At 41.7% G+C, this 26,748-nt stretch overlaps 1 protein-coding gene across 5 annotated transcripts in view; it reads right to left on the bottom strand.

The window, feature by feature from the left end:
- The window catches only part of NBEA (neurobeachin), an 873,840-nt gene that overhangs the window by 118,181 nt on the left and 728,911 nt on the right, over window positions 1-26,748 (bottom strand). For all 5 annotated transcript variants that reach the window (XM_079778900.1, XM_079778901.1, XM_079778902.1 and 2 more), the window contains 2 exons: window positions 22,890-23,005; window positions 9,328-9,440 (listed from right to left, as the gene is read on the bottom strand). In XM_079778900.1, the coding sequence (XP_079635026.1) occupies window positions 9,328-9,440; window positions 22,890-23,005 (229 nt within the window). The remainder of the gene's footprint in view (window positions 1-9,327; window positions 9,441-22,889; window positions 23,006-26,748) is intronic.

Genomic DNA, 26,748 nt, shown 5'->3' with positions numbered 1-26,748 from the left:
ATATTGGGAGCCCTCAGGGGATGTCCTACTGACGGCTTAGGCCCGCTCCCCATAAGGAGCGGGCCTAAGCCGCAGTCTGGCCTCCCTTTGTGAGAGACAACCAGGCTCATCAGGGAAAGGCACCAGCCCCATCACCCCACTGCTGGAGCCACTGCAAGTCACCGCAGCCACCAAGGTGTTTTCATCAACACGGACTCCAGTCCCTTCACCAAGAAAAAATGATAACTTTCTTTAGGCATTTTCAAGATGTGTCTTTCATAGAATATGACATTTCTTTCTTCTTCTTTTTTTTTTTTTATCCTCACCTGAGTATATGTTTCCATTGACTTTTAGAGAATGTGAAGAGAAAGGGAAAGACAGAGAGAAACATCAAAGTGAGAGGAATACTTAGATTGTTTGCCTTCTTCGTGAGCTCTGACCTGGGCCCCAGCCAGGGAGGAGCCTGCAACTTAGGTACATGCCCTTGATCAGAATCTAACCTGACTCTGCGGTTGGCAAACCTAGGCATTATCCACTGAGCCAAACCGTGTAGGGCAGGTTACGACATTTCTTAGCCCTCCAGCAGTGGACCTTTGTTTTTTCCCCCAGGAGTGTGGTGGAAAAGCCCTAGATCACCTTTTTGGATTCTTATACCCAAGTTACTAAGAATATTACCAGTGGCGTACAAGGAGCTTAGCCAATGTGCAGTCAGAAAAGGTATTTCCTCTGTAGTTCACACCTATCTCCTGTGATCTCCGGCTCCGCCCCTGCCAAGGCCTAAAGCCTCCAGCCCTTGGCAGGGGACCCCCAGCTGGCTCGATTGCCAGGCTCCGCCACTGGCCAAGGCCTCAAGCCTCTGTTTGGGCCCTGGGCAGGGACCCCCAGCTGGCTCCACCCCCAGCCAAGGCCGCAAGCCTCTGTTTGAGGCTCGGGCCCTGGGCAGGGACCCCCAGCTGGTACAGTCGCCCCGCTCCACCCACGGCCAAGGCCGCAAGCCTCTAGGCTTGGGCTCCGGGCAGGGACCCCCACCTGGCTCCGATCGCCCGCAAGGGACCCCACTTGCTCTGATCGCCAGGCTCCGCCCCAGCAGCCAAGGCCGCAAGCCTCTGCCAGAGGCTTGGGCTCTGGGCAGGGACCCCCAGCTGGCTCCGATCACCCGCAGGGGACCCCAACTGGCTCCGCTCGTGGGCTCCACCCCCAGCCAAGGCCTAAAGCCTCTGGCTGAGGCTCGGGCCCTGGGCAGGGACCCCCAGCTGGCTCTGATCGCCTGCAGGGGACCCCAGCTGGCTCTGATCACCTCTGGAGCACCCCGCGCTGGCTCCAATATCCCAGTTCCAACAACCACCGCTCTGGAGGCTGCAGCCATCTTGGTTAGGTTAATTTGCATATTCACTTTCTGATTGGCTGGTGGGCGTGGCTTGTTAGTGTAGCAGAGTGATGATTTGCATATTACTGTTTTATTAGATAGGATAGCTAATATCTGGAAACAGTCCAAGTGCCCATCAGTAGATGAGTGGATAAAAAAGCTGTGATACATTTATACCATGGAATACTATGCAGCCTTAAAAAAGAAGGAAATCTTACCTTTTGCAACAGCATGGATGGACCTGGAGATTGTTATGCTAAGTGAAATAAGCCTCTCAGAGAAAGACAAATACTATATGATCTCACTTATATGTGGAATCTAATGAACAAAATAAACTGATGAATAAAATAGAAACAGAGGCATGGATACATGAACAGACTGACAGCTGTCAGAGGGGTGTGGGGATGGGGATCTGGATGAAAGAAGGGGTTTTGGGTGAATGATGCAGAGTGCAGATTATGTCTTATTGCATTTGAAACCTGTATGGTTTTGTGAACCAATGTCACTAAATAAATTCAATAATAAAATGTAAAAATACATAAAAAATTTTAAAAATAAAATAGACAACCATTATTTTGTCAATATGGTCAGAATGTTTTTGGGTAAGTATACAATTTATGCATTTAAAATATATACATCAGTATAGGAAGAAATATTACCAGGTGTACCTAGATGTTTAAAACCCTTATGCACCCCTCTCATTTGCCTCTTATAAGAAATTATCCAGGCTTACTTAAGAGATAGCTCCTTCATTTGTACTGAGGGCAGATCCAGGTTTGGTGAGACTCAAGCAATTTGTAAGAGAGGGCTCTTTCAGAAAATGAACATAAATCTAAGAACATAAAATTAGGAGCAGGGTATATGAAGAAGCCCAGGGAATTTGAGGGGCTTTGAAACTTAAGCTTCATTAGCTTAATGGTAAATTTATCTCTGACTCTATTTAATGTTCATCTTATACACTGAGTGGCCCAGATTATTATGACCACCCCATCAGTACTTCGTTGGGCCACCTTTTGCCTTCAATACTGCGGCAATTCTTCTTTGGCATTGACTCCACGAGATGTTGCAGGTGATGCGAGGAATCTGACACCATGCCTGATGAATAGCACTGTCCAGTTCTGTGAGATTTGATGGTTGTGGAACCAGCTGCCTGATGGCTCTTTTAACTTCGTCCCACAAATGCTCAATTGGATTGAGATCTTGTGATTGTAGTGGACACCTAAGCAAGGTAAAGTCTCCCTCATGTTCTTGAAACCACTCCTGCACAATACAAGCACTGTGGCATGGCGCATTGTCTTGTTGGAAGAAGCCATCTCCATTGGGATACGCCATCAACATGATAGGATGAACTTGATCAGCAACGATACTTAGGTATGTTGTGCTATTCAGACGTTGTTCCACATAAATTAAAGGGCCCAAGTCATGCCAGGAAAACATGCCCCAAACTATAACACTGCCCTCACCAGCTTGAAGGGTTATACTCATGCATGTGGGGTGCATGCTTTCATGCTGTTTCCGTGAAATTCTCACTTTGCCATCTGCATGATGCAACTTGAAACGTGATTCATTGGACCACATGACTTTTTTCCAATGCTTGACTGTCCAATCCTTGTGTTCCTGTGCGAATTGGAGACGTTTTATCTTGGTAACTGCAGAAAGCAAAGGTGTTCGAACAGGCCTTCAGCTTCCATATCCCATACGATGCAGTGTATGGCTAATTTGCCTACAAAAGTCAGGTGGTCATAATAATCTGGCCACTCAGTGTAGGGTGAGTATGAAGTGTACAGGGGGGAAGGCAGAGCAGAGCAGTGAAAAAAACCAGGTCCTTGGTGGCACTGTCTGCATAAATGGAGAAAAAATTGCTGAAAACTAAATCTTCCTCTAAAATTTTCAGTTATAATAACCAATAAAAACCAGTAACATTGATGGATTATTCAAGCTAATTTGAGCTGGACTGTCTGAAGCTTTTATCTTAACAGATACAACATAAAATTTCATGAAGCCAGTATTATCCTATCTAATAAAAGAGTAATATGCAAATTGACGATCACTCCAACACACAAGATGGCTGCCCCCATGTGGTCAAAGATGGCTGCCCCATGTGGACACAAGACGGCCGCCACAGGATGGCTGGCAGAGGAGGGCAGTTGGGGGCGACCAGGCCTGCAGGGGAGGGCAGTTGGGGGGGAGCAGGCCAGCAGGGGAGGGCAATTGGGAGGGACCAGCCAACAGGGGAGGGCAGTTGGGAGGGAGCAGGCCAACAGGGGAGGGAAGTTGTGGGTGACTAGGCCTGCAGGGGAGGGCAGTTGTGGGTGACCAGGCCAGCAGGGGAGGGCAGTTGGGGGCAACCAGGCCTGGAGGGAGAACAGTTTGGGGGGACTCAGGCCTGCAGGGGAGGGCAGTTGGGGGGAACCCGGCCAGCAGGGGAGAGCAGTTAAGGGCGACTAGGCCGGCAGGGGAGGGCAGTTGGGGGTGACCAGGCCTGCAGGGGAGGGCAGTTGGGAGTGACCAGGCCAGCAGGGGAGGGCAGTTGGAGGGGACCAGGCCAGCAGGGGAGGACAGTTAGGGGTGACCAGGCCTGCAGGGGAGGGCAGTTAGGGGCAACCAGCCTGGCAAGGGAGGGCAGTTATGGGTTAGTGGGCCAGCAGGGGAGGGCAGTTAGGGGTGACCAGGCTGGCACAGGAGGGCAGTTAGGGGCAATCGGGCCAGCAGGGGAGTGTCAGGGGGTGATCAGGCTGGCAGGCAGAAGCAGTTAGGGTCAATCAGGCAGGCAGGCAGGCAAGCGGTTGGAAGCCAGTAGTCCTGGATTGTGAGAGGGATGTATCGGGCCTAAACAGGCAGTCGGACATCCCTCGAGGGGTCCCAGATTGGAGAGGGTGCAGGCTGGGTTGAGGGACACCAACACCCCCACCCCATACACAAATTTCGTGCACTGGTCCTCTAGTGTGGAGTATTAAGAAAGAAAAGAACATTTCAATTTTCTTTAGGATTGTTTATTTCATAGCATCTTAATTTTTTCTATGCAGTAAAAGATATAAAATGTATTTATTGTTTACTGAAACAAATTCTATAATTATTGTCTGCTAGGAATTATTACTTGGATCACAATCTTTGTTCAGGAACAACTTATTTTGTTGTTAGAGATCTTTTAGAATGTTTCTGGTTTGTAATATCATTCAAATATTTCAATTCTTCCTTGATCTTTTAAAGAGTAACAAACTCTACTAAAATCTTCATTTGTAGTATTAATTATAACTACAGGAATTTCATGTGCTTCTTAGTGGTCATCTCTACACTAAAATAATATTGCATTGTTTTTCCTTTTAATTATATTATACTTCAAATGTCATTTTCCCATTAGACATATAATATATTTTCTTACATTAAACTCTTCTTTATTGATGATTTTTATACAGGGTAGTCTTGGGTTTCTAGTCCATTTGTAAGAAGTTCCTATTAAGAAATTCAATGAAGCATGGGAACAATGCAAGAGTAATTTATTAACATATCAAGAGGCTTTAATTTGCTAACATTTTCCTATCATGTTAGTCTGACAGAATATAAAGAACAAATTGCTAGAGCATGAAACAGTAGAATTGGAAGAAAAAGCTATCGATTAAGAGCTCATGGGTTCAAATGTTCACAACATGAAGTCTATGTTTGCACCAACATACAGTTAGTGTTCACGTTGCCAAATTTATTTCGGCTCAGTCTGTTCACCTCTTCTACCTACCTAACACTATATAAAAATAGGAGAGCCCATGCAAGTCACAAAGGAAAAAGTTATGCCATAAGGAATAAAGATGGAACAGATAAGCTTTAAAAATTGAGCAATGTTTATATATTCCAGTTACTATAGAAATAGCTACTTCTTCATTTAGTGTATTTCATGTTTTCTACATAGACTAAAAATCTACAATTATTAGCAAACATTTTACCGTAAGTCTTCTATAATCCATTTTAGCCATAGTAAAGGCCATATTTTCTTTGGTTAGGAGAAGGTTGCAAGAACATTTGAGTCCAACATCTTAAGAGTAGTTGAACATGGACTCTCTCCTTTGGTACAGTCCCCTTTATACTTATTGTCATACATGCTGCCTTACAGACTTCTGGTCACTATCTGAGTTTTAATCTCAGCTTTGGACTGGACTCTTTCCAGGAGGGCTGCAACTATGTCTATTTTATTAATTCCTGTACTCCCTTCTACCTAGTACAGTACTTGACATATAGTGATTGTGTGACAAATATTTGTTGACTGAATTACTGAAAGAATCCTATCTAATAAAAGAGTAATATGCAAATTGACTGTCACTCCAACACACAAGATGGCCACCCCCATGTGGACACAAGATGGCTGCCCCCATGTGGTCAAAGATAGCTGCCCCCATGTGGACACAAGATGACCGCTACAAGATGGCCAGCAGGGGAGGGCAGTTGGGAGGGACCAGGACTGCAAGGGAGGGTAGTTGTGGGCGATCAGGCCAAAAGGGGAGGGCAGTTCGGAGGGATCAGGCCTGCAAGGGAGGGCAGTTGGGGGCAATCAAGCCTGCAGGGGAGGGCAGTTAGGGGTGACCAGGCCAGCAGAGGAGGGAAGTTGGGAACGACTGGGCCTGCAGGGAAGGGCAGTTGGGGGGGGGGGACCCAGTTCTTCAGGGGAAAGCAGTTGGGGGGGGGACCAGGCCTGCAGGAGAGGGCAGTTGGGGGGACCAGGCCTGCAGGGGAGGGCAGTTAGGGGTGACCAGGCCTGCAGGGGAGGGAAGTTAAGGGTGACCAGGCCTGCAGGGGAGGGCAGTTGGGGGGCTGCTAGGCCTGCAGGAGAGGGCAGTTGGGGGGGACCAGGCCTGCAGAGGAGGGCAGTTAGGGGGGACCCAGGCCTGTAGGGGAGGGCAGTTAGGGGTGACCGGGTCAGCAGGGGAGGGCAGTTGGAGGGGACCAGGCCTGCAGGGGAGTGCAGTTGAGGGAGACCAGGCCAGCAGGGGAGGGCAGTTAGGGGTGACCAGTCTGGCAGGGGAGGGCAGTTAGGGGTGACCAGGCCAGCAGGGGAGGGCAGTTAGTGGCAATCATGCTGGCAGGGGAGCAGTTAGGCATCAATTCAGGCTGGCAGGGGAGTGGTTAGGGGGTGATCAGGCTGGCAGGCAGAAGCAGTTAGGGGCAATCAGGAAGGCAGGCAGGTGAGCAGTTGGGAGCCAGCAGTCCTGGATTGTGAGAGAGATGTCCCAGATTGGAGAGGGTGCAGGCTGGGCTGAGGGACACACCCCCGCCCCCACCGTGCACAAATTTCATGCACCAGGCCTCAAATAAATAAATAAATGGAGGAAAGAAAGACACCTTGGTCTATAAATTTCCTTTCACCGTAAAATCTCGGTTGATTTCAATGATAAAGGATCCCCTTACCTACTGTAAAAATAATCTGAAGTAGCCATAGTAATAGACTGCTTATAAGGTTTTAATGTATCATACTACTTGGGAACCTACCTTTAAATTTTTATTATATGTATGTTTTATAATAGCTATTACACAATGGTCATTCAATTAATGTGAAATAAAACACATGCAGATAAAATTTTATTTAAAGAATTAGTTTGACAGTTTTCATCCTGATATTGATGAGTTAGTTTTATTTTGTTTTATACCCAAAGTTATACCTCAACCTTGGCAAGTCACGTCAAAAATCCTTTCCATTCAAACATTCTAATTCCAATAAGGAAATACCAGCATATATTTATCACCATTATTTGAAAGAACTCATAGTATATGACTTATATTTATTACATTATCTTCATACATACTATAGTATTAATTAATGCTGTGCCAGGCACTTTTCTAAGTTCCTTATACTTATTAACCATTAAATCCTCACAACAACCCTATTATTATTGTCTCCATTATACAGATAAAGAAACTAATTTGTCTAAGGACCCAAAGCCAATGAATGACAGACTTCAGATTTGAATGCAGTCTAGCTCCATTTTTCTTGCTCCTAGCTGCTATATAGTGCCTCTCATATAGTTCTCTCTATATAATATGGCACCTAATTATTTAACTTTGCAGATAATTATTTTATTCAGATAATGTATAACTAGATTTGCTCCTGGAGGAAAGGGTCCATGAATTACAATGTGTCTATCTACCCAAGTCTGATTAATTATCTGCATGTGATTTTTGTTCAGTTCAATTACATTGGAAACATTACTATATTTATAGTCAAACTGGAATTCAATTGCTAGCATTATTTTTTACCACCTTGTGATTCTCAGTAAAATGGAGGCTAACTGATCTCTTAAGTCCCTTTAGTACCTATAATATCATAACTGAAATTAGCAATGATCTAGCAACTAATATCTGATAGAAATTTCACACAAAATGAAAGATCAGAGGAGTGAATGACATAAGAATGAGCAAAAATTAGTATGCATGCTTCAAAAATAGGCTAAGAAATATTCCATGTGTAATAATAATAGCTAATATTCATCAAGTGCCTCTATGTCCCAAGTACTATGTTACTCTCTTTAAATGTACACATCATTTGATCTTTATAACTATACTAGAGGCCCGGTGCACAAATTCGTGCACCAGTGGCCGAAACAGGCTCTCTGCCATCCCCTGAGGGGCCCCGAATTGCGAGAGGATGCAGGCCAGGTCCAGGGACCCCACTGGTGCACGATCAGGGCTAGGGAGGGATGCAGGAGGTTGGCCAGCTGAGGAGGGACCACGGGAGGGCTCCAGGGCATGTCTGGCCCAACTCGCTCAGTCCCAATCGGCCGGATCCCAGCAGCAAGCTAACCTACCGGTCAGAGCGTCTGCCCCCTGGTGGTCAGTGCACATCATAGCGAATGGTTGACTAGTTGACTCTCTGTCCCCTGGTGGTCAGTGCACATCATAATGAGAGGTTGAGCGGCCTTAGCATATCATTAGCATATTACACTTTGATTGGTTGAACGGACAACCAGATGACTAGACACTTAGCATATTAGGCTCTTATTATATAGGATGAGGGAGGATAATATTATTATTCTTATAATACAAATGGGGAAAAAAGAGAAAGTGCTTTTAATTCACATATCCAGTAAGAGTACATAGTGGAACACAGAACTTCAACTTAGGTAAGTCTAGTTTTCAAAGGCAAGAAAAGGGGGAAGAGAAGGTGTGCTAGGTTAAAAACCATCTATGGGATTAATTTTAAATTGGTTGCAATGCATATTTCCCTGTCTCAGAGGGCGTATGCTTCCCTTACCCATAAGCTCCTCAAACCTCCCCCCACCAAGCCCAAATATAAATACATATGTCTTTTAACCCACTGTGGAATACTAAACCTGACAACTAAGATGATAGAAAAGAGAGATATTCAGAGTGAATGGGTGGAGGCTTAATGTAACTCTGAAATTATCTTAGCCTATAGAGAAGCTTTTTGGGCTTAGTTCCTAGTTCTTCAATATATTTCAGAGAGTTTAGTATCCTGCTTTAAGTTTCCTCTGGACAAATGAGTTGAACTAACAAAAAATTAGCTTTTCATTCATATCCCCCATTATATATTATTTTTCTTCCCAGTTTTGGGGCCAAATCCTACCAAACCCTTGTTAAATTGTTGTAACCAACTTCTTTTCAGTATTAAGCTCCCCTACAGTGTTTGTATATGTGTGTGTATTATGGTCAAGATAACATGTCTTATCACCTAAGAAATGTATCATAGAAATGATTTTCTATTATATTTTGTACTAATTTTATGTTTCTTGTCTTGACCCTTAAAACCTAGGATCTGTTCTTTCTCAAATATCCATTTCATTTTGCCTGTACTAGTACTAATTTATCTTCTTGTGGCCTAATACCTATGCTAAGAATTGATGAGATTTATATACTGACTACAAAAGAAGACAACCGGGTTTACATTCTTACAAACATTAACTGAATAGATATAATCGATAGAAATGTTTGTAGAATATAGACTTATGAAGAAAATGGATTTCTATATATTTAAAAGTTACCTTTGATAGATCCCTGAAGTTTCCTGGAAGAGTCAAGTCCAAGTCTTCTGATTCATAGTTTGTTAAGACCCATGGAAATACAGGGTATTGGTTCAGATCATTATATGTCCGTCCTAGAAAAGAAAAAGAGAAATGATAATCTTTATACATCAATTGATTATGAAATTGTTCCTGTTCTTATAATAGATAACTATTGAATTTCAGAAGAAAGCTAACTCTTTTGCTTATTGACCTATGTTTTTGTTTAATCCAAAGCACTCATAACAATGTGTTTCAAGTGAATTCACTTAATAATAATTAATGAATAACTGTAATTACTTTTTTGTAATATAAGCTTGTATAGAGACTGTTGTTTGTCATAATTGATTTCTTTTCTGCCAGGGATATACAACATTTCTCAGCCCCCGTTACAAGTAGCTATGACCATGGGAATTAGCACTAATCAGCAAAAGGTGAGCAGAAGTGACATGTGCCACAACCAGGCTTGGCCCACTGCAACTTCCATGTGTGCACTCCATGGTCCATCTCTCGTCTGCTGACTATCTATACTAATAAAAGGGTAATATGCTAATTAGACCAGGAGACCTTCCGGACATCCTTCCGGACAAAGCCATGGTGGCGGGGCCAAGGCAGAGGCAGGTTAGGGGCGATCAGGCCAGCGGGGGGGGGGGGGGTTTGGGGGGGCAGTTGAGGCGAGCAGGCTGGCAGGGGGGGCAGTTGGGGGTGAGCAGGCCAGCAGGGGGGGACGATTGGGGGCAAGCAGGCTGGCAGGTGGGGGCAGTTGGGGGCGAGCAGGCCGGCAGGGGGGGGGCAGTTGGGGGCAAGCAGGCCAGCAGGGGGGCAGGTGTGGGCAATCAGGCTTTCAGGGGGGGCAGTTGGGGTGATCAGGCTGGAAGGGGGGGCAGTTGGGGACAATCAGGCTTGCAGGGGGGGAAGTTGGGGGTGATCAGGCTGGAAGGGGGGGCAGTTGGCGATCAGGCCTGCAAGCAGAGTGGTTAGGGGCGATCAGGCAGGCAGGCAGGTGAGCGGTTAGGAGCCAGTGGTCCCGGATTGTGAGAGGGATGTCCGACTGCTGGGTTAGGCCCGTTCCTTATGGGGTCCCATATGGACATGCCCCGAGGGGTCCCAGATTGGAGAGGGTGGAGGCCAAGCTGAGGGACACCCCACCCCCACCCCGTGCACAAATTTTGTGCACCAGGCCACCACTAGTGGTGAAGATAATATTGCCACATTGGAAGCAGAGCCTTCTTGGCTAGGGATGATAATAGTGATCATGGAGGAGGTCACCCTGCTATCCTGCCCTCCTGCAGATTGTGTTGGTATTCTACTATGATGAATATATATCCAGAAATTACATTGCCAGTATAGAGAATACTATATTGAGCTTATATCAAGAATCAATGTAGATATACAGATCATGTATCATAGAAATGTACACCTGAATTCTATATAATCTTATTAACCAATGTCACCCCAATATATTTAATAAAAAATGAATCAGAGTAGTGATTTTGCAAAAGCACTTTAAAGCCAGTCTGGAAAAGTACAGAGGCAGATGTCGTATCCTTTTTTTCACTTTACATTCATGACATTTTTTTTTTTTTTTTGGTATTAAATTGTTTCATTTTAGTGAAGTGCTGCTGAATCTTAGATTGAATTTGCTGTTTTATTGTTGTGATTTTTTTAAATAGGTAAGTATTTCAGGTAACATACTGAAGTATAGTGGGAATGTAGATAGTTTAGGGCCGTGGTCGGCAAACTGTGGCTCGCGAGCCACATGCGGCTCTTTGGCCCCTTGAGTGTGGCTCTTCCACAAAATACCACGGCCTGGGCGAGTCTATTTTGAAGAAGTGGCTTTAGAAGAAGTTTAAGTTTAAAAAATTTGGCTCTCAAAAGAAATTTCAATCGTTGTACTGTTGATATTTGGCTCTGTTGACTAATGAGTTTGCCGACCACTGGGAGAGCATAGCACTTACTGGCTCACCCTCATAAACTGGTACTGAAATGGCACATAATCAGATGAAATGAAGAGAACTGCTATTTAAAAAAACAAAGGGTCCAATGAAAACTTTTATTGGGTAAGATTATATTTTGTAAAAGTATGTTATGATCTGATCATGGGCAGCTTTCTAAATTTCCATTCAAATTCATGCTAAATAGCTACTTCCCTAGTATTTAGTGATATGAATTTCATCTAGTATGCATTGTTGCAGACACCACATATAGTGCAACAGTAACATAGATATGCAGATACTATCTTGTTCATTACCAAGTATTGAGAGTAAATGATACCCACTCTTATAGCAATTATAAATGTGACTGTAAAATAGGAAAAACAAACCACAATCTGAGGAAGAACTAAATGTGCTATTATAAACATCAAATCAGATTATATCATTTATTTAGTAAACATTTATTAGGTGACATTTTATTTTCAACAATAATAGTAGAAGGTTTGTTGAAAACTATTATTACACACGGAATATTTCTTAGCCTATTTTTGAAGCCTGCATACTAATAAATGTTTATTATATGAATCTGAATTTTACAATAAAACTACATATTGTTTTAAATATGTAAATTGATATAGGTGTGTGTTATATATGTAGGTAATTGATAGAAAGCAGAGTGTTACTTCCACTTTGCATCTTCTAGAATGAGGTGAGAGTAGGTTAGGGTTTCCCCTTTGTTCTCCCACCACAGCACTCACGCAGACGGGTGTTAGAGTTAATGAGCATCACTGCTAATTTGTCTGCCTCTCCACTAGTCTGTAAACTCAAGAATGTAGGGTCTGGGGTTCTCTCTCTCTCTCTCTCTCTTTCTCTCTCGTGTTTAAATAAGTCTGTGTATTTCCATATAAGTTTATCCAATACATATTTATTAAAGGAATAAATACATATGTGATAAAAATGAGCCAAATTTTAACAGATGAATAAGCATAAGCCAAGTAAAGAAGGAAAATTACAGGACAGAGTCTTTGGAGGATGAGGACTATGAAGGCATAGATGTAGGTGACAGAGAATGGCATTGTGAATGTGCGCGTTAAACTGGAAGAAAATATCTGCAGCTAGATAGCTCAGCCAGTGGATACCTGCTCTATGTTTCTGTCTATTGTGAAGAATAATGCTAATGAAAATACATAAGAATTTGGAACCTTTATTAAAGTATTGTGTACATGAAAATGGTCTGCTAAAACTATCACTGTAAAATACAAAATGTAAAATTCTATAATTTTAAATTTTTACTGATAGTTCATATATATGGTAACCTAGGACACCTTATTACTCTCACTACTTTTTTCTACACATGTATATATACAGAGAATCTATATTGGCTAGGCAGAGTTGTTTCTGGATTCTAACTGGGCCCATGGCATTTTTAGTGCTCCATCATATTCTGAGCTACCATTCTACTTAAAAATCTGTAGAATTCAATGAAAAATAGGTTTCCCAGTATATAAGTATATTTTTATAGAATAATGGTAATATTATTTATATAACATATCTATATTACTTATGTAAATAAATATCTGAAAATTAGATAACATCATTATTTTTAAATTTTCTGATGAAGTTTTATAACATATACTAAGGAAAAAACTGTCAATATAAAATAAATAAAAGCCAAATTACATTAACTCAGTACTTAAATGTATCATATAAATACAAATAGCATAAAAATAGAGACCATATTTGAAGACACTAGTCTTTTAATAGAGATAATTTTCTAATAAAGAAAAAGCTATAATGTTATTTTTGGAAAAATACAAAGAACAGAAAACATCATCTTTAAAATATAACACAAATCAATCGATGGCAGTCACAGCTTATGCCAAGTCACCTCTCCTATATTGTTGGCAATTCACTTTTTTAAAAAATATGTATTTTTATTGACTTCAGAGAGGAAAGAAGAGGGTGAGAGAGATAGAAACATCAATGATGAGAGAGAATTATTGATTAGCTGCCTCCTGCATGCCCCCTACTGGGGATCAAGCCCGCAACCCGGGTATGTGCCCTTGACCAGATTTGAACTTGAGACCCTTCAGTCCACAAGCCAACACTCCATCCGCCGAGCCAAACCAGCTAGGGCGGCAATTCACTTTTAATAGTAGTTAGAAGGTTTGCAGAAAACAAATGCTAAGGAAAATTTAGTAATTTTTAAATTACTAAAGCTTATAGCACACTTTAAATTCTAATAAATACAATAAACTTTATAAATAAACTAGAGGCCCAGTGCATGGATTCCTGCATGGTTGGGTCCCTGAGCTTGGCCTGCAGGGATCGGGCTGAAACTGGCTCTCTGACATCCTCCCACTGGTCCCAGATTGTGAGAAGGCGGTTCTCGGGTGACACACCCTGGAATCAGGCTCTCTCCTCTCTGGATCCGAGTGCATCAACCAAGAACTGCAGCTGCCAAGTCACTGCAGCTCGGCAGCTCCTGCGTTGAGCGTGTGCCCCTGGTGGTCAGTACGCATCATAGCTACCGTTCAGAGCGTCTGCCCCTTAGTGATCATTGCATGTCATAGCTACCAGCCAGTCGGCTGGTCGGCCGATCGGCCAGTAGCTTAGGCTTTTATATATATAGCTGTACTTACAGAGTTACATTAAATAAAAATTTCCACATAAAAGCCTTGCAACATGAGCAGTCAATATATATTTTTTATTTGAATTAAAAATACACTATGAATTTAAAAAGAACATGGATGCAAAGAATGATTAAATGGTACTTTGGGATTTTGCATTTATAAGTTTCAGCCATAAATTAGTGTTAATACTTTATTTTACTGAACACCTTTGTGAAATTAAAAAACAAATACAGTTCACAAAGTTAACAAAAAATGAAGTATTTCCAAAGAAATACCTGTCAGGTTCTGGCATTTCTAGTAACTTCTTTATCAGTTGTTCTGTTTTTAATTTTTTAGAATACTTGAAATCTAGTAAATAACTTTGTGCTGTAATTAATAGAATTCTTTCCTTTTCCAGCAGTAGTAAGTGTGTAGATTTTTTTAACTAACTATGCTCATAAGGATTTATAGTGATGATGAATATTAAATATTGCAAATCTATGACACTAATCTACTCCAACAATAATTGTGAAGCACAGTAAATGAGATCTGAGAAATACTGGATATGTTTCTTCACTTAAAAAAAAACTTTTTAATTAAACCATCCAATTTAATGTTTTTATATGGCACTTTAGTTTTGAAGGCAAAGTGATCTAGAGACAGCTGACAAAGAAATTATAACTGCAATTCCTTGGTGAAAATGTTAATGACAGCAAAATATTGTTTAATTAGATGACTGCAGCATCTGGATTAACACTCTTTAAGAGTGATGCTCCTGTGCTTGTCTGCTTCTTCACACTTTACAGACATTTTGTCATCTCTAGGTCATTAGGAAAGAATTTTTAATGATTTTTGTAGAAGCAAGCAGTTCAAGTTACATCTAATTAGATGACAATAATAAGCCCAACTCATGCAGTAGCTAAATATATACATAATTAACCAGGGAGGGCTTGTACATCACAGAGTAAAAAAGTGTAAAATGCTAAACAAGATAAAAAGGTAGGGGTTGGAAAGCTATGCTGAATTCATTAGCTGATCATATAAAAATAATTCAAAAACCTTAAAAAATTATCTCAAACTTAATGGGATCATTTACATGAGGCTATATTAGCAACCACTATGCTATTTTTTAATGCAAGAATGTCAGATTTTAACATCCTGTCCACAGTGTTATTTAATAAGTATAAAATGAGGCATAGGCTGTACCTTTCAGAACACAATGAACAGAAATGAGGTCAACTCCAGGAATTTGAGGTTGGAACCACATTTTTAGTCAAACTCTAGGCATCATTAAATTCATTTACATAATTTCCCAAAATTTAATGTTCTTTGAAAATTTAAAAAAACATGTGGTTCAAAATTACACCACGTTCCTAAGTAAGACTTGTATGCATTTTTAAAAATCATGCCTTCAAAGAATACTCAATGCAATAGAAAAGTAGAACCTGAACCTATCTGTGTAGCAGGTTCTAACTGATATGCCACACACAGAAAAAGAAACAGAGAAAAACCACCAAAATGTTACCTTTTATACTTATGGATGATTTAATTTTTTAATTATACTTTATCTTATTTCCAATTTTCTACAATGAGTATTTATTAAATTTATAAATATAACAAAATAAAGGCCATAAAAACATTTATGAGCTTTTAGGTATCTTTTTAAAAATTTATGGTTTCTGAATTCTGACAAACTTTTTAATATGTAAAGTATCTTTACAAAATTTACATGCATACAGTAAAATGTGTGTATTTATATGCAATTATGTATATACTAGAGGCCCAGTGCATGACATTCGTGCAATGGGGGGGAGGGAGTCCCTCAGCCTGGCCTGCACCCTCTTGCGGGGAGTGGGCCTAAGCTGGCAGTTGGACATCCCCCGAGGGGTCCTTAACGCTGCTACAGAGGTGGGAGAGGCTCCCGCCACTGCTGCTGCGCTCGGCAGCCGTGAGCCCAGCTTCTGGTGGAGTGGGACTCCTCCTGTGGGAGCGCACTGACCACCAGGGGACAGCTCCTGCATTGAGCATCTGCCCCCTGGTGGTCAGTGTGAGTAATAGAGACCAGTCGTTCCACCATTTGGTCGATTTGCATATTAGGGTTTTATTATATAGGATACACATATCACATGAGGGTAAAAATATCTAATAATACATTAATACTCAGACACTATTGTCATATACTTTATTGAGTGTCTGATTTTTAAAAGAATCCTTAAAGAAGAAAAGCAAAATTGGCCAGTTATGATGGACCTCAAAAAATGGAGAGCAAGAAATGGGTCATAAAATGTACTTTGTATTTTATGTTAAGACATAGAGGCCCAGTGCATGAAATTTGTGCACTGGACGAGGTGAGGGGCGGTCCCTCAGCCCAGCCTGTGCCCTCTTGCAGTCCAGGACCCCTCACTCCTAACTGCCCGCCTGCTCGCTGCTCCTTAGCACTGCTGCAGAGGCAGGAGAGGCTTGCCAGCCGTGAGCCTGGCTTCTGGCTAAGTGGCGCTCCCCCTGTGGGAGTGCACTGACCACCAGGGGGCAGCTTCTGCATTGAGTGTCTGCCCCCTGGTGGTCAATGTGCATCATAGCAACCAGTCGTTCTGGTCATTCTGCTGTAATGGTCACTTAGGCTTTTATTACATAGATAATAGTTTAGAGAAAGAAGATATATCTGAGAATATAAGTCAGTAAATAAAACCTTTTAATAGAAAATGTAAATTTCAGTCACACTGACCTATACTTTTGAAAACAGTGAAGTCAGTAAAGATTGTTTCACCTTCTCAATCAGTTTCAATTCCGTAACTCTTCTTTTTAACCAGGAAATTTAAAGAATACATCATCCAGAAATTTTAGTGAATTCACATAATAGATTACAAAACCATGTAAACACGAAGTATAAATATTAAATCAGTTCAATTTAATGGATATTTACTGAGCAAATTTTTTTTTTTAGTGACCTCATGATCTCATTGGAAAGATAAGATCCTATATAATAAAAGCCTAGGCGGTGTCATGCCCTCGCACGACATCATCACAAGATGGCCATCCTCACATCGTCACAAGATGGCCACCACAAGATGGCCGTCACAAGATGGCCAGCAGGGGAGGGCAGTTATGGGCGATCAGGCTGGCAGGAGAGGGCAGTTGGGGTGATAAGGCTGGCAGGCAGAAGAGATTAGGGACAATCAGGCAGGCAGGCAGGCAAGTGGTTAGGAACCAGCAGTCCCAGATTGTGAGAGGGATGTCCAACTGCCGGTTTAGGCCCGATCCCTATGGGGTCCCAGATTGGAGAGGGTGCAGGCTGGGCTGAGGGACACCCCCCCCCCCATGCACGAATTTCTTGCACCAGGCCTCTAGTCTATATAATAAAAGCCTAAGTGACTGTTACAGCGGAATGACTAGAATGACTGGTCGCTATGATGTGCACTGACCACCAGGGGACAGACGCTCAATGCAGGAGCTGCCCCCTGGTGGTCAGTGCACTCCCACAGGGGAAGTGCTGCTCAGCCAGAAGCTGGTCTCACGGTTGGCAAGTGCAGTGGTATTGGTGGGAGCCTCTCCCTCATCCACAGCAGTGCTAAGGAGTAGCTAGCAGGCGGGCAGTAAGGAGTAAGGGGTCCCGGACTGCGAGAGGGCACAAGCTGGGCTGAGGGACCCCCACCCCCAGTGAATGAATTTTGTGCACCAGGCCTCTAGTATAGACAAAAAATGCTAAGGACACACTACCATAAGTGCCAAATGTGTGATATACAGACACTACTATAGAACATGTACTACTGCAGATTAGTATAATTAGTAGATATATTTTTTAAAGAATATAGATATAGTACAGAGATTCTAAAAATGGGTCCCTGGATCAGTGGCATAGCATCACCTGGAGCCTTGTTAGAAATGCAAATTCTTGAGCCCCACCCCAAACCTACTGAATCAGGAGCTCTGAGGATGAGGCCCAATGATAGCTAGACCTCTGGGTGATTGTAAGGCCACGAGTGTTTTGGATGCTGGGTTGGTGGCTATGTTGCTAGTGTTGTGGCCGGTGCTACTCAGCCAAGTCCCTCTCCAGGAGTCACCACCATCAGAAGAGAGCCCTCTAACCTATAGTCCCATATCTCTACCTAATCACTGCTGAGTGGAGTAATGAAGGCCTGACCACCTTGTTTCATGGCAAGACAACTCTGAAGCTATATCCCAGTTCCTGGCTCCCTGTGGGATCTGCTGAGTCTTTGTAGCAACTACCTTGGGATTCAATTTCTCTTTCTACCCAGTCCTACTTTCTTCACTCCCCCATAATGTCAACTCCAAAGATACTCTCCAATAAATTTCCTGCATGCAAATCTTTGTTTTCGAGTCTGTTTCTCTGGATCTGGGACCTCCTAAAAACAGTACCAGGTTCTACATTAGAGATTATAATTGTGGCCCACTTCTAGTATCTGCACAAGTCATAATAATACATGAACCTCAAAAGGATCGACGTTTTTTCCTCAAGAGCTTCATTTGATGAAATTATTTAAAAACATTATTTAGGTTTTTTTAAGGCAATTAATAGATTAAAGCTAATGCCTAGAAGTGAAATTAAATTGTGCCATGAATGCCCTTACACAGTCTAGTACAGTAGTTGAGTAAAGTTCTAGAGCCAAACTACCTAAAGTAGGTAGTTTGATTCTACATTAGACTCCTGACTTCATCACTTTTCAGCTCTGACTTAGACAAGTTATTTAACTTCTCTGTACCTTACTACCTCATTTGTGAAATGGAGATAAAAATAGAACTTAACTCTTGGGTTATTGTTGGGACTAAATGAGTTAATACACATAAAGCACTTAGAATAATATTTAGAACACTGCAAATTGCTCAATGAGTATTAACAATTATTTACAATTTTTCTTTCTTTTTTAAATATATTTTTATTGATTTCAGAGAGGAAAGAAGAGGGAGAGAGAGAGATAGAAACATCAATGATGAGAGAGAATCACTGATCAGCTGCCTCCTGCATACCCCTCACTGGGAATCCAGCCCACAACCTGGACATGTGCCCTGACTGGGAACAGAACCGGCGACCTCTTGGTTCCTGGGTCAGTGCTCAACCACTGAGCCACACTGGCCAGGCTGGGCTATTTACTATTTTTCAGAATGTTGATGTTAATATTAAAAATGTTTCAAAAAGAAATAATGAAACCAAACAAAGAAACAATAAAAATATTTTTTTCTGAATTTTGATATTAGGAATAACTAAAGATATTTTTTAAAAAGACTATGATAAAATATAAACAAAACATTTCTGGCTTTGGTTTACTTAGAAAATTTATCAATATAAATACTGACATACTTTCAAGAAATGATAAATCTTGTTTCAATCAATTGACTTATATTAGTGTACCCTGAACAATAACTGTATTCTTAAAACTATATTATATAACATGATTATTTAGTGGAACCCTTGTTAGTAAAAGTGATGTTACAATTAAACATCTTTATTCTAGGATCCTCAGAGAACTCTGAAAAGTGTTCCAGTATTAAGAGATGAGTGAATAACAGTATTCTCCACAATTCAGGAAAACAGGCAATTCTAATTACTTCCCTAACAAGTACTCAATCTTGGCTTTAGTGAAGCTTCTCTATGAAACCACTATCCAAATCTTCAATGCTGGTGCTCAGTACAAACGGGCACTCCCACTTAAAACTTCAGGATGATGGCAAGGGAAGAATTAGCAGGATTAGAACCAGGAACAGTACCTCAAGATGTTTATATTCATAACCTTTTCCAATTGTCATTCTACTTCTGTATAAAGGTTATTTTGTCAGGATAATCATCTGTGCATGAAAAAATCCTTTGAGTTAATTTAAAGCCCATCTTTTCTATGAAGCTCCCCTGGACTAGACTATCTCATCCTATTTTCTAAATTTTTATTTTAGGTAATGGAACTTAATTGCATACTTTCTTATATGTTCTAAATGTATTTAAATGCAAATACTGTTCTGATAATTAGATCTTAAATGGCTAGAGTGATGGTGCTTAAATATTATACATCAGAAACAACTAGAAGACTAGTTAAAATGCAGATCTCTGGGCCCCACTCCCAGAGTTTTCTAATTCAGTAGGTTTGAGAAGGAGTCTGAGAATTTGCACCTAACAATTCCTCAGGTGATACTGGTACTGCAGGTCTGGGGACAATGCTAGCCATTCACCTGGATCATATTACAGTGACTCCTACCCTTGTAGAAAGACATCATACTTCTTTCTGTCATTTATTCTTCATTCCACATTTTCTTTTATCTTGGAATGCCCTCTGCTTACTTTCTAGTGGATTCTTACACATATTTCAATTTCCAATTTAAGTGTCTCCTAAGAGAAGCTTTCCCTGATCTCTTGGTTGTAAGTAGTGCATCTCAATCTGTGACTCCAAATGGCTTTGTATACTCTCCAATTATAATAATTATCACTTTTTACTGGAATCACTGGTATACATGTATCTTTTCCTAACTATACTATGATTTCTTCAAAGGCAGAAACTATACTTTTCTTTCCTTTGTAGTGTCAGTGCCAAATAGAGTATGTGTTCAGTAATACTTAATAAAAGGATGAACAAATTGACTGCATGTCTAGAGTCCTGTCATACTCTCCTAAGAGCTCTCCCTAACTTTGAATCATTTCTAATTCATGCCATGCATAGATACCAGTTTGTCCTAAAGGTCCATACTGCATCCCCTTCAATTCCAAAGCTATACTAAATCCTAAAAGTCTAAGATCAGGGTCGTTACAATCTGGTTCTTACTAATAGTTCCAACTAGTAGCCCAGTGCACAGAATCACACACATTGAAATGAAATTAATTAGAAGAAATATTTTAATATCGCTTTTCACTATTTCTCTATAATAGAAGTGTCAACCAAATTCACGATCGATAATGACAGATCGAAACACAAGCGTGCAATTTGTGCCAGTGAGAGCTTTATATATATATCGCACACGCGAGAGTCAATGTTTATTTTTAAATTGCCAGTGTGCATCATATTTAGTGGCCGGCCGGTCGGTCAGTTGGATGGTCAGACGGATGTATGGTCAGTCACTTAGCCTTTTATATATATAGACTAGAGGCCTGGTGCATGAAAATTCATGCACTGGAGGGGGTTTCCTCAGCCCAGCCTGCCCCCTCTCACAATCCGGGAGCCCTTAGAGGTGGGAGGCAACCCGGCAATCAGGGGAAGGTGATGCCCCATCACACCTCTGCTGCTGCCACTGCCAGCAGCACAAGCCTCGGCTGGCCCTGGTTACCTGAGCCTTGGGCGGCCCTGGGTGGCTGGGCAGCCTACATTCGAGGCTTGCCTGCGCCTTGGGATGGCCCTGGGTGGCTGGGGGGCTGAGGGGACTGGGGGACTCCAGAGGCAGGTGCACAGAGCGGCCGGACCCACCTGGGAGCAGGCCTGGCCGTGCCACATGCCTGCTGCCCCAGCGGGGCTGAGGGGACTGGGCACTGCCATCTTGTGGCTGTGGGCACCGCCATCTTTGAGGGCGTGACAGTCTATTAGCATATTCCCTCCTTATTGGCTGTGGGCGCCACCATATTTGTGAGGGTGTGATGGTCAATTAGCATATTCCCTCTTTATTAGATAGGACTAGAGGCCAGGTGCATGAATTTGTGCATGGGTGGGGTCCGGCCAGCCCACCCTAATGGGGGCCAATTGGGAGTGGGGCCAGCCGGGGGAGGGGCAGTGGGTGGTTGGCCAGCCAGCCCCGCCCCTGATCTGGGAGATGGTGGCCGATCGGGGGGCCGGGCCAGCCGTGGGTGGGGGGTCTGATCAGAACCCAGATCAGGCTGGTTGGCTGTCACAGTGCATATCATAGCCACTGGTTGCTCTGGTCATTCTTTCATTCCGGTCACTGGGCTTTTATACATATAGATATATCATGAAGATATCAGAAGACATGTATACAATGGACATGTGTATATAAAATATACAATAAAATTTCATATATTTAATAAAATAATCCTTTTGACTCTACCACTAGTATCTTATTAGTAAATGCACTAATATTACAATATTTATTAAATGATTAAAATGCAAAACATTTCAAACTTCTTTATCCCTTTTTATTGATAAATTGAGTACTTTTGCCTATTTAATACATATCTATCATTCATATTTAATATATACCTTTAGCATTTATATTCACATATATATGATAGATTTATAAAGAATAATATTACACAGTAATCCTTTTAAGCAATAATTCAGAGAATACAGTTCTATATGCATGGTTCTGAGCATGCATTTATAACAGAACAATAATAATGTAGTTATTTAAATTCATCTGATTGCAAAATATTTGGTAGCACCTGATTTACAAAAGTAAACTATAATTCAACCTGAATAAGGGCTTTTAAGGTTTAACTTTAGGAAAAAAGAAAGAGGTACTTAAATCTCATAGAGATATTTAACAACTGACAACCACTGATTTAGCAGAAAAAAAGAACCACTACCCTCTTTTAATTTATAAGCATGCTACTGCCAAGGATGATGGCAGTTACTCATCATTTAGAAATGTAATCTGATTTTATATTTTTATTTGAAGATTTTAAGTAAAATAAAATAATGCTGTGACCCAATCATGCCATAATCCAGGTGACATCTGTACTAGGAAGATCCTGTTGTCATTCTCCTGTCTAGCTGCTATTGCTGAGAATGACAAAACAGTGAAATTACATTTTCCCATTATTATTTCCAGTCACTCTCTGGCAATGGTTTGTTGACTCTAATAAACCTCCAGACAAAGCTGTCAGCAGAGAAAATAGCAGAGGACAGCAGGGAAAAGCCTCTTCAACAATAAATGCATCTAAAACCTTGGTACTGGCTTGTATAATTTCTGATAACATTTCATGTGAGTGCTTCAATATTTAGTCTAATGCTGCATTTGAATTCCAAAGAGGAAAATGTATTCCATAAAGTCACATTACCCATGATTTTGATGAATAAAACAGATTATGAGATTAAAGAATGAGATGTCTTACCTGCTATCGTATTAAGAAACATCAAATACTCAAAGTTTGAAATTTCCCGTCTTTGCCATCGCTGAGTCATGTTGGAAGATTTATAAAGCTGTCGAGGAGTAGCCAGTGATATCCTCCTAGCAATTAAGTAAACCATAACAAACATAAGCTCTTTTAACTCATTACTTTAAAAATTCAATATCAACTAATACATTTAAAATAATTTAGAATAAATAATAAAATGTTTTAAATAATTTAAAATATCTATGGTTTATCCTTCTTAGATAAATTTGAAAAATATTTCAATTATAGACATTAGCAATATTAAAAATTCTATTATAGAGCAGATATGTAATTACTCAGGATAAACTATTAAAGTACCTATTTGAATAATATGGCTGCAAATGGGTATTTTACAAGTTAACAATACTAAAAATGTGGTCCTACATTAAAAATAAGTCAAAATATATGTAAACAACATAGAAAATCTACTCCATGCTAAGAAGCTAGGTAGTCTGGTATTAGCTAATAGGTATTTGACTTAAACCTTATATAATAATGGCTCTACACAGTGTGCCCACATGCATAGTCTATACCCATACAGCTCATATTGCTCTGATGATATACAAAACAAACAAGTGGGAACTTGTATGAATTCAGAAAATATACAAGAACTAGAGGCCCAGTGCACAAACTTCATGCACTGGTAGGGTCCCTGGCCACTGCCGCCGCCTCCGGCCGGGGCCTCCCTCCCTTCTCCCAGATGAACTCCCAGTCGAGGGGACAATTTGCATACTATGCTTTTATTATATAGGATGGCCTGAGGGAGTAAATCAGGATAAACTGTGTAAATTATCAGACTCTCAAGGTTCAATCTATTTATCTAAAAAATAATGAAAACTGGCTGTATTTATAAAAGTATGATTAGGCTAATGAGTTTCTAAAATGAGCACCACTTAAGGCAGAGGTTCCCAAATTTTTTCAATTCATGCTGCCCTTAGTGTCTCAGGAATTATTTTCATGGTGCCCCTGGCCCAAGAGAAACACCTAACAGTTCTGTTTATTAAGTACTTAGGTCTAAATAGCTTAATAAATATTTAAGTGTTAACAACTTCATAGATGTTGAAAATATACTACATATTGAAAAGAAAATAATGTTTTTACTTTATTTTTTTAAAAAAAACCACAATTGCTAAACAGATGTGCACCGGTTGGGCATTTCAGAGCTTCTTAATCCTGGAAATCCTATCTGATGCCACCACCTGCATTTCCTTTTCCACATTAAATTTTCATGCAGTACTTGTTTTTTTGTTGTGTTTTGTTTTTCACAAAGTTAAGATGTCAAGAATACAGTGCTACCTAATGTTGAAATTTAAAACTGACTCCAGCTAAGAATTTGTGTGGTAGCTTCACAGATATTGTTGTTTCCCTAAAAAATACAAAATGCCCTGCAAGCGCTCCTATGAATTCACTGTGACGTCCAGGGCTTCCAGGAACTGTGGACTTAAGAATATTTTTGTCATTCATGTATTATTATCTAATATTTATGTTCAAATGGAATCTCAATAGACATTGTCTTTTTGTAATAGGAGCTAAATATATGTTAGTTAAGGAAAAGGAAGGAAGGATGTAGGATGGGATGGAACACGTTATCTCAAGTTCAAATCTGAGTTAAGAATTTTAAGAATAATTATGTGTAACTCCATGTTTAAAACATCAACCTAATAAAATTGTAGCAGTCTGGTCTCATATTATTCCTAGCTATACATACCTATAATAATAAAAGCATAATATGCAAATCGACCGAACAGCAGAATGACCATCTGGATGACCTTCCAGACACACGCTGGCACCAGGCCAGCCAAGGTGGGTGCGATGCAATTGGTCAGAGGGCCCTGCCATCACCCCATGATCACCCCACAGAGGGAGGCCCAGGCCAGCCAAGCAATCACACCCCATGCCTGTTGCCCACAGAGGGAGGTGACCAGTGGCAGGGGAGGGGGAGCAGCACCACATAGATGACAAGCAGTGGCAGCAGCGGGGGTGGGGCCAGCTGCCAGCAGCTGAGGGAAGGAAAGCCCTGATAGGCCATGATCACCAGCCAGGCCTAGAGACCCAACCCAAGGGGCCCAGGATTGTGAGAGGGCACAGGCCAGGCTGAGGGACACCCCACACCTGTGCACGGATTTTGTGCACCAGGCCCTACTTTGAGATAATAGACCCTATTAACTTCCAAAGAACCTCCCGTCTAATGATTCCAATCATTGCAATGGTACATGGTATACATATTTCATACTTTAATTCTATAATGCTGTGCATTTTCAATCTATAATAATAAAAGCGTAATATGCTAGTTAGACTGGACGTCCTTCCAGATGGCCTTCCGGAAGAAGCCACAGCGGTGGGGGTCAAGGCAGAGGCAGCTGCCGTGGTGGGTGGGGGTCAAGACAGAGGCACCTGCCGTGGTGGGTGGGGGTCAAGGCAGAGGCAGCTGCCGTGGTGGGTGGGGGTCAAGGCAGAGGCAGCTGCCGTGGTGGGTGGGGGCCAAGGCAGAGGCAGCTGCCGTGGTGGGTGGGGGTCAAGGCAGAGGCAGCAGAGGCCCCCAGCCGCCGCTCAGCTGCCTCTGCTTTGGCCCCCCTGGCGGCAGGGGCTGAGCTCCTTGCAAGAATTTCGTGCATCGGGCCTCTAGTTAATTTATAATATGCTTTCCACAGAGCTATCTAAAGGACTTCCACATTTTTATCCATACTGACACCAACATGCAAAATTTTCCCAGGACCACTTCCACCCACACAACTATTTTATGTTACAAAATTTCCTCCTGATTCATAGCAACATGCTAAAATGTTTTCTGAATTATCAAATAATTAGTAAACTATGCTTAGCCCAATTTTCACTGTGCTGCTATTATAACCATACTAGAGGCCCAGGGCATGAAAATCCATGCACTGGGGGGGGGGGGGGGGGGTCCCTCAGCCTGACCTCCATCCTCTCACAAGCCGGGACCCCTCAGGGGATGTCCACCTGCCAGCGTAAGCCCACTCCGCTGGGGAACAGGCCTAAGCTGGCACTCAGACATCCCTCTGGCAGCCCTGGAGCCCTCAGGGGATGTCCAACTAACGGCTTAGGCCCACTTCCACAGGGAGCAGGCCTAAGCCATTAGTCAGACATCCTTAGATCTGTCGCAGAGGCGGGAGAGGCTTCCACCATCGCTGTGCTGGCCAGCCATGAGCCGGCTTCTGGCTGAGCGGCGCTCCCCCTGTGGAAGCACACTGACCACCAGGGGGCAGCTCCTGTGTTGAGCATCTTCTCCCTGGTGGTCAGTGCACGTCATAGCAACCAGTCATTCCTGGTCATTCCACCATTAGGGTCAATTTGCATATTACCCTTTCATTATATAGGATGCTTACTCCAATATGCATTTGTTATTATTATAATCACATTCTTGCTAATCTGACTAAAATTCTTAACTGCAGCACATTTAGTCTGCTAAAAGCTATGTATATAATAAAGTTTTGAATTCCTTTGTTGACATTTTGAACACAGACAATTTAAGAAGAAAATTGCTGGTCTGAAAATAATTCTTACCACCCCAAAACCAATGACCAAACAAACCCTGATAGGTATTTAAAAACCCAAATAGGGCCCTGGCCGGTTTGGCTCAGTTGATTGGGTGTCATCCCATGCACCAAAAGGTTGTTGGTTCAATTCTGGGTCAAGGCACATGCCCAGGTTGCAGGCTCGATCTTCAGTAGAAAGTTTGCAGGAGGTAGCCAGCTTACATCAATGTTTCTCTCCCTCTCTACAAAAATCAGTAAAAATAAGTCTTTAAAATTTTTTAAAAACTCTAATAGGTATAAATAATGGGAATCATGGGAAA

Source organism: Cnephaeus nilssonii, assembly GCF_951640355.1.
Source record: "Cnephaeus nilssonii genome assembly, chromosome: 8".
In the NCBI taxonomy this organism is placed as follows: Eukaryota; Metazoa; Chordata; class Mammalia; order Chiroptera; family Vespertilionidae; genus Cnephaeus; species Cnephaeus nilssonii.
Note: the sequence above shows the minus strand (reverse complement) of the source record. Positions and strands in the feature narration are given on the sequence as shown.